This window comes from Pholis gunnellus (genome assembly GCF_910591455.1).
Source record: "Pholis gunnellus genome assembly, chromosome: 8".
Lineage (NCBI taxonomy): Eukaryota > Metazoa > Chordata > Actinopteri > Perciformes > Pholidae > Pholis > Pholis gunnellus.
This window is the reverse complement of record NC_136534.1, coordinates 13,410,057-13,422,874: the sequence shown is the minus strand read 5'-3', so window position 1 is coordinate 13,422,874 and position 12,818 is coordinate 13,410,057. Positions and strand designations below refer to the sequence as shown.

Sequence of the window (12,818 nt, the reverse complement as noted above, 5' to 3'; positions counted from 1 at the left end):
TGTAAACTCCCAGAAGCTAATAAAAAGCATTGCATATTTTTTTTTGTTATCCCACCCCCACCACTAGGTTCTTAAATCACTCATGGTAGGACCCTTGTCCTGGGACCAAATTTGTCATTGCTGACCCCACCAGAAACGGTGCACCAGACAACATAGCTGTGAGACTTCCAGAGACTAACAAACCCCTCCACAACTATAAGCGAAAGCACTGTAAAGAGGGGGGTGGGGGGTACAGAGGGGATTTGTGTAGTTCACCTCCTCATGTCAGGCCCCATTTCACCATCCAAACTCGTCACAGACTGAACAGTACATTGTAAATCTACCTGATGATAAATTCATTTTGGATTAAATTTTGACAGCATTTACTTTTTTAGTGGCCTTGTAAAATCTTCACAATAATAATAATCCATATATATATTTTCCAGGTTTCTATGCAGATGTAACTCATCATCCTGGATAGTCCTAGTCCTTGTGAGTCCAAGAAAAGGTCAGAATCTTCTTGTCAAGTACATTTTTTAAGTGATAATGGTTGTAGTTTTTGTTTTGTAATTATATGCTTATTTGTGTTTTCAGGATTGGGCAAAATATGCTATAGCTTCCAATTCTTGCAGAGAATGGCTCATGGGTGGGATTCATACTTTCACAACCTTCCACCTCTATCATCAGAGCCAAGCACTTTGACGAGGACAGCAGAGTCACAGGGAAGTCTTTCCAACCATATAGAGAACTTCATTGGACATCATGATTTCCCCGGCACAGAGCCTTCACTTGAAGCCTCTGCAACAAACTCAAACTTCAACACAAACTATTACTCAAATCCCTGTATAGAAAATCCCAGTTCAGATTGCCTTTATCAAAGATACAGCAGCGAAACCCCGTGGCAAGCTGATGGAGAACAAATGGGAAAAGATTACTTGCCAAGATGTGGAAATAATGAAATCTCCGATTTTGCCACAGATGGACTATCGACATCGGGATCTTTTCCTTCATCTTTTGCGGCAGATTTGCAAGAACTTAAGCAAGACTGTGGAATGCTAGCTACATCACTTCTTGAGGATTACTCAGATGTCAGTAGCTGCTCGGATGCAGATGTGGGTGGAACAAGGCCCTCTTGTAAATTTATGGCAAGCAATTCAGTTCGAAAACCCAAAACTGCTGTTACTACAAAACCCAGCTCATCAGAATGGCTTTTCACTGATAATGGAAATATGATGGTTCCGACTGAGAGTCTGTGCCCTAATATGTCAGAGACTAATGTAGCTTTGCCAAGTACTTCAAATGTGATGGCAGGAGAAAACATAGTTAAAGACAAGATGGAATGTCAAGATAAAACTGTCACATCTTACACAGGACACAATCAGTCCTCTACTACTTCTGACATGGTGACAGCTACAGGAAGCAAGACTGTTGAGGAGAGAAATGATTATGGGGGTTGTCCAGATCAGAAACAAAAGGAGGATGTGGAGAGAGATGTCCTTCAAGGAAAAAATTCCAACACCTCAATAAGTGGCAATGAAAAGTTGACTGATGATGGAATACAGTACCCGGATGGCAATGACGAAGATCAGGTTGCTGCAGTTGTGCCAACTATCATGACTACATTGAACATTGTGCAAGATCCTTCAAGCCAAAAAGTTTTAAGAATGGAAATTGAGGAATCATTCAATCAAGAAAATGGTAATCCCAACTCCACAGATGATCAAGATAGAATTATGCAAGAGGACAAGCAGGATAAAAGTGAAGTCCTAAAAAGAGAAAGAGAATCAAGTTCATTAAAAAAAGAGACTTTTGATGAGCAGACATCCCTAAATCCCAACTCCACTGATGGTCGAGATGAAATCATGGAGACCAACAGTCAGGAGAAAGAAATTGGGACAAGTGACAAGAATGAGCAATGTGTTGCAAATCATTCAGATCCCGGCTTACAGCCAACTAGCTCCAGCACAGATGTAAATCCCTGTCAAGAAAAACAATTGACCAGTGCAGCAGAGAATAAAAACACCAATTCTCCAGATCTAGATTGTAGTGTCCCTGGTGTCACTAGTCTTCTTATTGATACAAGTGACGAGAACAAGCAAGGTGTTCATAATAATGTCGAATCCTGCTTACAGCCAAACAGCTCAAGCACAGACATAAATCCCTGTCTCGAAACGGAATCGACAAGCTCACCAGAAGAGAGAACACCAACCTCCTCAGCACCGGATTGTAGTGACACTGCTCCGACTGGTGACTGTAAAAGACAATGTGTTTCTAACAGTTTACAATCTTGTTCAAAGTCAAACACCTTAAGCACAGACCTAGCTACCTGTGAAGAAAAGGAATTGACAAGTCCAGCAGAGAATACAAATGTAACCTCTTCTCCAGAACAGTCCCACCATCAAAGTCCAGTGGCTGTAGAACAAGGAAGTCTTAATGGAGATGTTGCTGAAGAAGAGTTGGACACATCTGCTGATGAGCTGTCCTTGTCTGGCGTCCTCTATGGTGAACCACTGTCAGGAGATGATTCTTCATGTGATGCTGATGAAACAAAACTTGACATAAGTCCGTATAATGACACTTCTGTGGCCAGACCTGACAGCAACAGCATGAACTATTCAGAAGGACAAGCACCTCAAATCAAATCCTCTATACAAATGAGAAAACGGCTGCAACCTGTTGTCATATTGAAGACATCCGAGTCAGTAAATGGAGTGAGTAACTCTTATCATTGCACCGATTGCCAACACACAACCCACAATGTAGATCATCTAATTGAACACCACCATTGTTGCCATTCGGTGCAAAACTTTCAGTTTTGCACAACTTGTAATGTCTACCTGATGAGGAATGAACAATCGGAGAAACATGTGTGTTGGGTGACCAAGGATGGCCCTCGGCTCTCTTCTGACTCCAGCCGACTGAAGAAAAGAAACCGCGGTGGCAGCTACAAGTGCATTCGATGCAGACTCCCATTTTCAACACTTACTCAATATATCAGCCATATACGATCTCACACTGGCAAAACACCCTATAAGTGCAATGGATGTGGATTGTACTTCTCACAGTCTAGTAGCATGCAAAGGCACAAGAAAATACCTGGCAGATGCAAGGGGTCAAACCGTGAAGTTACAAATTCTGATGCTGATTCTGATATCAAAGAAACTAAAACACCTCTACAAAAGGACCATGTAAAGAACAAACCATATCCAGATCTACCTAGATGTTATGTAAAGCTTTTCGACATCTCTAAAACCCATCGGTGTAGTTCATGTGGTAAAACCTTCTCAACTGCAGAAAAGGTCAAAAAGCACTTCTTCAACGTACACAAGGGAAAAAGTCTGGCAGTTTCATCAAGTCGGTGTACCACAAAACGCAGTGGTGAGAAAACCCCAAAAGGGGAATATAAGTGTCCTCTCTGTCCACGGCTTTTCAAATACTCCTACAACAGAGCTCGGCATTTGCGTGACTGCGTAAGAAACTCCATATGTGATGGGAAGGGAAAAATGTCCGGTAAATATCGGTGTCCCTTGTGCCATGTTACCTTCACTTTAGCAAGCAACCGGTACAGACATATTAAATCATTTTGCCTCAGAGAATGTGTAAATCGGCTTGCTAAAGAGAGGATAACATCAAAGGAACAGGTTGAGCAGAAGAAAACAAAGGAAATTGAGCAAGAAACTCAGTCAAAGAAAAGTGAACAGAAAAAACGAACACCCCCAGCGTTAACAGCCCTCAAGACTGTACCACGTTACAAATGCAATCTTTGTCCAGCAATTTTTTGTCATGCTTCCGGAAAGTACAGACATATGAAGAAACATGAGCTGTTTAAACTCACTGGTAAAATGTTCAAGTACAGGAATTCAGTTTTCTCCACCATGTCTAAACCAGCAACTTTAAGTAGTTCAAACACTGGAGAGAATAAGGATAACTCCAAATCAACTGAGACAACTGGCAGTCTTGCCCTGACCTGTAAGTTTTGTGGAAGATGTTTTGAATCACCACAGTCACTGAAGAAACATGTGCGCAGTCACGGAGGCCAAAGACCATACCGCTGTCTGGAATGTGGCAAAGGATTCAAAAAGCGTGCCTATCTGATTGGTCATAAAATTGTTCACCAGAGGAGGATACAGTGCACTGTCTGCAGAAAGATTCTTCCAACTATTGGCGAACTGATCCAGCACAGAAGCTCCCATAATAAAAGGGGAATGCTTGGATGCCCAGACTGTCATCTGCAGTTCCAGTATCCTGCACATCTCCTTAGGCACCTAAACGCCCACAAAAAACGAGAAAAGAAGATAAGTTGTTTTGGAGAGAGACCATTATTAAAACCACAGGAGTCCTTGGATGGGTCAAAGCAGCTACAGTGTTCTCTATGCAAAGAGGTATTTAATGATGCCCAAGTAATGAGGAAACATTGTCTTACACATATATCTGGGTCCTCGTCGTACCAGTGTCCATTTTGCAAAAAAGATTTCGTGAATCGCCGCTATTTGCTGCGCCACATGATGAAACATACTGGAGACTTGCCCTTTTCCTGCACCAACTGTGGAAAACAGTTTTACCGTAACTTGTATCTTAAACTTCACAATGAGAAGTGTTTGCCTACTCAAACCATACAACTGGTCAAAATGGAGTCTGACGGTAAGATGGGGCCGCATCGGTGTGTCTACTGTCCACGGAGATTCTTTAGGAAAAACCGCCTGAAAAATCATCAACATGGCCACAAGGCAAACACTCTGCTTCTATGCTCAGGATGTGGGCAGTACTTTGGATTTACAAAATTAAGTCAACATCGGAGGAACTGCACAGGAACTTCAGGCTTATCATCCGTCAATGGCGATGTTTGTAAAAGCACTTCACAGACGAGCCAGGATGTCCGCATAATGCCTCCAAAGTCCAATGCAACAGAGATGTTTCAGTTTAAATGCACGCACTGTACAAAGAGGTTCAGGTACAGATCGTTACTTTTGAGACATATTGCGTCACACACTGGTGTGTACCCCTATGCATGCATGCGCTGTGGACACAGTTATGGAAAGAAGATTATGTGTTTGCAGCATGAAGCTTTCTGTGATGGTGTTTACACAGAGGGGCAGTCGAAAGTCAAAGGCTCTGCTGCAACTCCTTTGTCAAAGATGCCTACTCTCAGTGAGGCAGCACAAAAGCCCAAAGCAGAAGGGGACGCTGGGTTAAAGTGCAAATTCTGCACCAAGACATTCGTGAAACCACGAAGCCTGAGACGTCACATTTTGACACACAATGAAGTGAAACCATATCTCTGTAAAGCCTGCGACAGCTGCTTTTCAAGGTATGATCATCTGAAAGTACATCAAACTCGCTGTAGAGGGAAAAAGACACGATTGGAAGTCCGTATTCCCAAAATCAGTTTAGATGATGTTGGCAAGGGTTGGCAAAATAGGCTTGGTATGCTGGCAGCTGCTGAAAAGCAGGAGACATTTGAGTGCAGAGACTGTTCAAGGAGCTTCTCCACTCAATCTAAGCTTTCCCGACATAACACTATGTTCCATCTTACAAAATTATTCAAGTGCACACGCTGTGGCTCGTCGTTTGCTCATGAAAAATCTCTGAAAAAGCACAAGAAGATGAGGAAGTGCAGGATTCTCTCCCTAGAAACAAATGCTTCTCTGCCACTGGAAACTGATCCACCAACAGAAAATGTGACAAACCCGCCTATAGGGTTGAGAAATAAAATAATACATCGTATCCAGCCTTATTTGAGCAAAAAGTACAAACACACATGTAGTTATTGCCCCCGTGCTTTTCAACACCCCTGGCAATTGATCGTGCACACCCGCCTGCACACAGGAGAGCGGCCATTTGCCTGTGATGATTGTGGCCAGAGATTTATAAGGAAGGATTACGTGACTCGTCATGCCCCAAAGTGCACCAAAATACGATGCACACCAAGATTATCCAAGTCCACAGTTTGCCAAAGCCAACAGTCAACCACTAAAAGCCCACCAAAAGGCTTTTCTTGTGCATACTGTAGTTCCCGTTTCTTGCTATTTTCACAGCTTCAAGAGCATTTTTTAAATGCACACAAGCTGGAAACAATGGTTCCACCAATATCCTCTGCTCCCCTACAATATCATCTGTCAAATATAGCAAACATAAAAAAAGAGCCTTTGGATGAGAGTTATGACAAACAGCTCAGTGATGGTGCTAAATTAATCTGTAAACTAGATACAGCTCTTGAGAGTACGGTCCCCAATCCATTGTCCTGCCCAGAGTGCAATATGTCCTTTACAAATAAAGCTGGGCTAACTGGTCATCTGCGTGTACACACAATGGACTATCCTTACAATTGTAAAACATGCAAGAGGGGCTTCTGGAATAAAAGGCTTCTCCGTAATCACAAAAGGAAATGTCGATCTGGGCACATTTTAGAGAGAAGTACAACCCAGCAGTTGGAAGTTCCTTTGAAAGCAGAGATTGATTTTGTGCTGAATGACTCTGTTCTAGTGTTCAAAGAGGCCTCCAAATCAAGTGGCACTGGCATTTTGCAGACCAGCTTCTCCTGCAAAGATGAGTCAATGGACAAATCCTCCGAAAATTCAGAAGGAAAACAGGTGCAGAGCAGCTCAAGTAAAGAGAAGAAAGTTGTGAAGTACCAATGTTCAGAATGTGATGAGAGCTTCACGGATGGCTTAATGCTCATTAGTCACCTTGAAGACCATGGAAGACAAGAACAAGCGAAAAAGCGCAATGCGTGTATTGAGTGTGGGCAGGAGTTTGCTAGTCAAGGAAATCTTACAAGACACATGAAGATACATGGAACCGATGGGAAATACTCTTGCCCTGACTGCCCCAAAGTTGTTAAGACCCCATCTGATCTTGAAATCCACCGAACATGTCATGACCCAAAAAGGCCTTTTACTTGCAAACTGTGTAATCACAGGTTTTTGACAAGACCATCTCTATGTAATCATTACAGAGAAGAGCATCCAGACGATGTGTTTTCTTGTCGTTTCTGTAACAAGGCCTATTCCGTCAAAAAATCACTGGCAAGACATTATAGAAGATGGCATCGAAATGAGCAGAGGAATCTTGTGAGAACTGGCCAGGAAAAGAGCCCCGCTGAACAACCATCCAGCAGTCAAATCAGCACAACTGGTGAAAGCGATGAGGATGAAAATACCGGCAGTGAGGACAGCGACTCAGACTCTGCGCCATATTTCCCGTGCCATGTGTGTGGAAAGACATTCCCGACATCGGAAAGTCTCGAGGACCACCAGCGTTGTCACCTGGGTGAAAAACCACACGAATGTGCAGAATGTGGTAGATGTTTTTTCCAGGCGTCCCAGTTGCAGCAGCATCAACGAATGCACAAGTCTGAATTTCAGTGTCAGGCGTGCGGTAGGGGCTTTGTCTCGCTCTTTGCGCTACGTAAACACAAGCATACTCATGGAAAGAGCCGTCCCTACCGTTGTTCCAAGTGTGACTTCAGTTTCCCAGGGCCGTTGCATTTGGCGGAACACATGTCTACCCACCGTGAAGAGAACTTCCCTTGTGATATATGCAGTCTTGTGTTTCTCTCCAAGAGTAGTAGAGTTGAGCATCGGAAAAGCCACTCTAAGTCAAGTGACTGCCCCCCACCTCCAATTTCAAGGGAAGAACATGAGAAGTCCGCTTTGCTCTCTGAATGCTCATCCCCGAAAGAACTTAAATATCGCTGCGGTGTTTGTGGCGAGCGTTTCGGAGACCCAGAGGAGCTCTCGGAGCATGGTTGCATGGAAGCCAAAGAGCGGCCATACTCCTGCTCAGACTGCAATAAATATTTTCTGCATGCATCTCACCTGAAAAAGCACAGGACCACCGATCACATATCTAATAGTGAATATCCGTGCAATCAGTGCAACAATAGTTTTGCTACCTCTCAGCGCTTCCTCTGCCATCTGAAGAGCCATGGTGATGCTGCAGCAGAAATGAAACAAAGCATCGAAGATACAGATGTGGCTCAAACACACGGTTTCATATGTCCCGTTTGCCATCAGTGTTTTGCCAGTGCCACTGAGTTGATTTGTCATTTCCCCACGCATCCTGATGGTACCTTTGAGTGCAAAATTTGTAAATTGACACTTCCCTCTAAAAGTAAGCTTGAAGAACACGAGCGCTATCATGTGACATCAGCTGTGGAATTTGACTGCCAGTGTGGCAAGAGGTTTTGGGGAAAAGATGCTTTCCAACAGCACCACTGTTCCCATCATCAGCCTGCATCAAAAGAGGCTGAATACTCAAATCCATCAGCGAAGACATCCGCTCTAACTTATTATCAAGCAGCAGCAGGAGAGGAGGAGGATATCGACGTTACTGGAGAGGACTTGTACAACTGCGCTGTTTGCTCAATGCAGTTCTCCTCAAAGAGTGGTCTTTTGGAGCATCAAAATAAACGGCACCGAAATGAAAAGCCATTCAATTGTGAGCTTTGTGGAAAAACGTTTGCCAGGAAGCGGTACCTCAGAGTGCACGAGCAAAGGCATCTTCAACAAACCACGGCTCAATCCCCGGTCGAAAGCGGGTTCAAATGTACCCAGTGCTTCGCCAAGTTTAATACGGCACAAGATCTGTCATCGCATATGAGAGTGCACGCTGAAAATGAAGTTGGAGCGTTCCGCTGTGATATGTGCTACAAGTCATTCAGCCAGTGGTCTCATCTGAAGCGGCACCAAGAAAGCCATATTGGCCAAGTTGTGTATGAATGCACAGAATGTGACAAAGCCTTCGCTTTTCCTCACCTACTGGAGGAACATCAACAGACTCATGCTGGGTCCTCTCAGTAAGGGTTGTTGCAAACCATCTACCTTATCCTCCTTCTGAATAGCTAGCTATAGTAACTCGAAATCCCTTCCATGCCTTACATGTGACTGTGTACCTCCAATTGTTCTCACAATTTAGATCCAATTTGTATTTTTGACTCTTGTAACATACTAGCAAAGAGCTTGGCTCATGTCTCTATGACAGACCCTCTCCACCTGCGTTTCTATTTACAGTGTATATATATTTTTTTTGTTCGAATATGGGATTTATATACTGTAAATGAGCCGGATAATTTTTGTTTTTGTTTGTGAATCTATGGCTCGTAAAGCTGTTAAGCATTCTGTGTGATGAATACAGATGATTGGATAAGATGTTTATGGAAAGTCTTGGATAAAGGCTGTAGTTTTTATCAAACATGATCGTCTGATGTTTGACATTTAGTTTTGTTGATAATATGTAAGATAAACTTCTAGCTGGTCATTTTAATCTATTGGAATTTTGTACAATATGTACTATAGATCATTTTGTATTTTTCAGTTAAACATTTCCCTGTATTTATAATGGGTTGCATTTTTTTTTCAAGTTGCTAGTTTGCAAGTTTACTGTACATGCAAAATACGTTTCAATTTAATATTCTTTTCACAAAAACAACCTGAGAATGTTACTTTCTTAAGAAATTTGAGTTGATGCATTCAATTATGGAGTAAAGTCAACTAGAAAATCAATTTGTGTCTCTGTTTCTTTGTAGTTCTGTGTACTTTGTGGGAAGCCAACAGAAAGGAAGCTTGCAATGAAAAGCTGCACTTAAATCCACCAACCAAAATATGAGCCGAGTCGACACGCACAGAGCACATTAATGTACTCCAAATGAGGAATGAAGTAGATATTACTGGCACAAACAAATACTTTGTGCAATATTGTTCACATACTGGAGCAAAAACATTTTAGGAAAGCGCGTTGAATATTTAGTTTGCCAACACAGAATTATTTTTGTAGAAAAGGCAAAACAATATACCATTTGTTTTCTGCACTCCAAAACACTATTAAATGTCGTGGTCTATTTTGTTTCTTCTATCTAATCAAACTCTTACCCTTTTGAAAGTAATGGCGTAAATGCCCAGAGTCCTGCTCTAAGATTATCTTTATTTTGGTGTTTCAATACAAACAGACTTCTATTAAAATACATACTGTATCTAAAATGTGAGATTCATGCATCTTAACACTAATTCACACCTGAGTTTAAAGTAAGTAGGTATACCTAACCATATCAAGTTGTATTCATTTTGTTATAAAAAAAGAAAAACTAAATATTATACATATATCTGACTTACGGTGTAATGAGATGAAGGACTGAAGGTACTAAAAACTGCTTCAGTCTGGATGGATGCTCCGGACTGAAGCACCTGCTCAACCCCATAGAGCCTACCACTGCAGGTTAGTTTCAGGCCATTAGTTATCACAGTAACAGATACAGTAATCTTGGTTTCTGTTAAAGGGGCATTTTTATGAGCCCTGTTCTTGGACTTGTTCTTGAAAATCTGATAGCTCCTGAATTAAATGTAGAGGGTCATGTTAATAAGTCTTGTTTCTGGAGTACCCCTCATAGGTGCTGCTTAACCATAGTATTACGAAATAGTTTGCTTTGGTCACCGTATCATGCTCTTTTGACTTGTAATCTTAGCATAGAAAAATACTGTGAATCAATCCCAGCGATGTGGGCACCCCTACTCAAATTTAAGATGACATACTTTACTTTAATGAGTAAAAAATGTGCCACCTTTTATGTGGATGTCCAATCAATGCTGATGGTAAATGTAGTCCACTGAAGAAATAAAGTGCGTGCTTTATTGACCGAGAAAGCTGATCTCCTTCTGGGGGAGTAGAGCCAGCTGTGCCTACATGTACCAGAATTCATTGCGCTCAAACTACGTCTGATAAATAAACAAAATGTTAATGAAGGAAATATTGCTACACCTTAACGGAAAGATGCAACCTTGCACCTTCGGAATTTAAGTTTTTCTTCTACGTCGACCTAAGACAGGCTTAATTGCCTTTTTTAACTCATCGTAACACACACTTCATTCAAACCGGACAGAAACCATAAAATAAATAAAATTCTGACACATCTTGGTTAGTTTTTCCACTGTAGCAACTGTGGTTTGGCTGAAATAAATCCTTAATTCATAGGATAAGATGTGTAAATATCACAGCAGGCTGTTCTCACTTCTTCAGAGGCAGACCATTCAATTAGAAAATCGAAAGATAAAAATCACTCTGCTGGTCTTGGTTGTCTCCCAGTTCATCTGTGGGATAATATATCGGGACACGGAAAAACAACAGATTTAGCTGCTGTGCCCCAGAGACAGAGAATATCAGTAACAACTGCAAGCCTTTTGCATGCTATGATCTTGGATAGGTAGAGATAAAATTGAAAATTGGCGAAAACTTTTAATGCCGAACGAGCCCCATTTGGGTTATGTTGAGGCTGAAACTGGTGGAGGAAGCGCAAGGCCGCTGCTGTGTTTACTTCTTTCTGCGCAGGCGCATCATAAAGTAACTCGATCCGGTCCAAATTCAAAACAGTATTTAATTAAACAATGACGACTGTAAACTGATGATGACAATTATAATCTATAATACACTATCGATAGTATGCATCTCGAGAGCAGAGACCACGTGCAACTCCCCTCACAGGCCCGACCAAGTCGGATCCTGCAAAGCGAACTACCATGGCCTGGCGCACGTCCTCGCAAACAGTCCTTTTATGTCCTTTGATGGTCGGAAAGTGTCCCACGCTGTCGCAAAACACAAAGGCCGTCTTCTGGGGTCAGTGATTGGCTTCCAATCGCTCTGACGCCTCCTTCATCGATCCACTGCTCATCTCAATGGCTAGCCCCCTTGTGACATCACCTCTGACATCACCTCTGACCTGGGACCGCATGGTCTTACCCAGGAGTGCTCTCTGCTGTTTTATGACCGTCTGCTTCCCTTCAGTTGTCTCCGGTTCTCCTCCTCCTTCCTTGGCCATTTGTCCAGCACCTCTGTGTCCCCTTCGATGTCTCTGCCTCATGGCTCAGAACCCCCATAACGATGTGACTGTACTTTGGTTCAACACTTCCAATGATTATGTTAAAGACTCCTACAAGTAAACTTATTGCAAACATATAATATCTTCTATAAGTAAACATCCTGTAAACCTATATTACATTCCATAAGTAAATATATTGTGACTCTTAACTTAATTTACATTCTCATCATTGTGACAATTTCATTCACCACTAGGGGTGCTATAAATTCTACTAAATAATGCTTTTAATTCTTAAATTCTCCACAAATCCCCCCTAATTCGCTGTTCACAGCGAATTAATCAATTCCCTGGAATAACACAATCCCTCACAATTGAATATTAAACAGTTGTATCCATCAATGCATCATCAACTCATAACTGGTTGCTCTGTATATCTGTTTCACTAATTGTCAATCAATCTCTGCAGGAATCCACTTGAACATCTGCATTAACAATTCTTGAGGCTAATACATTCTAAAGCATTTCTAACAGTTCTCGTGTAGCATTTCTAAAATAAGTACAAGCTGTGTAGGGAAAAGGATCATTCTTTACACAGGTGTCATGATGTGTAAGCAGAATAGGTGTTACAATTTACATGCTGAAAAACAGTAGACAACACATTGTGCCTCTAAGGCCACATAGTTCCAGGTGTTTCATCATCGTCCAACGGTGGTGAATTTGCTTTTCACTCGTGTCAATTTAGTGATACATCAAGATTATAACCTGCACTGTACAGTTACCAAAATTAAAGTATAAGATTCAATCTCCTTCCATGTCCTATCTTCTATATTCCTAAAGTCCTATCACTGAGTTAAAAGACTTGGATTTTAGCTCTAATTTAATTCAAAGGTTGCGATTTTTCATGACGTTACCAAATACAAAATGTGGATCTGTCTTTACAACAAAATCAAAAAATGACATTACATTATCCCCCCTTTGCCACGCTATCTCTGCTGTAAACTAATTTAGCGTAACAATGGAAGCGATCATGTGG

General features: G+C 41.8%; 1 protein-coding gene across 1 annotated transcript; it reads left to right on the top strand.

Moving 5' to 3' along the window:
* The first annotated feature begins 2,579 nt into the window (after positions 1-2,579).
* Positions 2,580-9,406, top strand: znf1035 (zinc finger protein 1035). The gene has a single exon (XM_079165438.1). It carries the CDS (start codon positions 2,586-2,588, stop codon positions 8,778-8,780), a length of 6,195 nt encoding a protein of 2,064 aa, XP_079021564.1. The 5' UTR covers positions 2,580-2,585; the 3' UTR covers positions 8,781-9,406.
* Positions 9,407-12,818: the final 3,412 nt, after the last annotated feature.

What these genes read in the sequence shown, in the direction of transcription:
- znf1035 (XM_079165438.1), top strand. Translation starts at nt 2,586, where the DNA reads ATGAACTATTCAGAAGGACAAGCACCTCAAATCAAATCCTCTATACAA.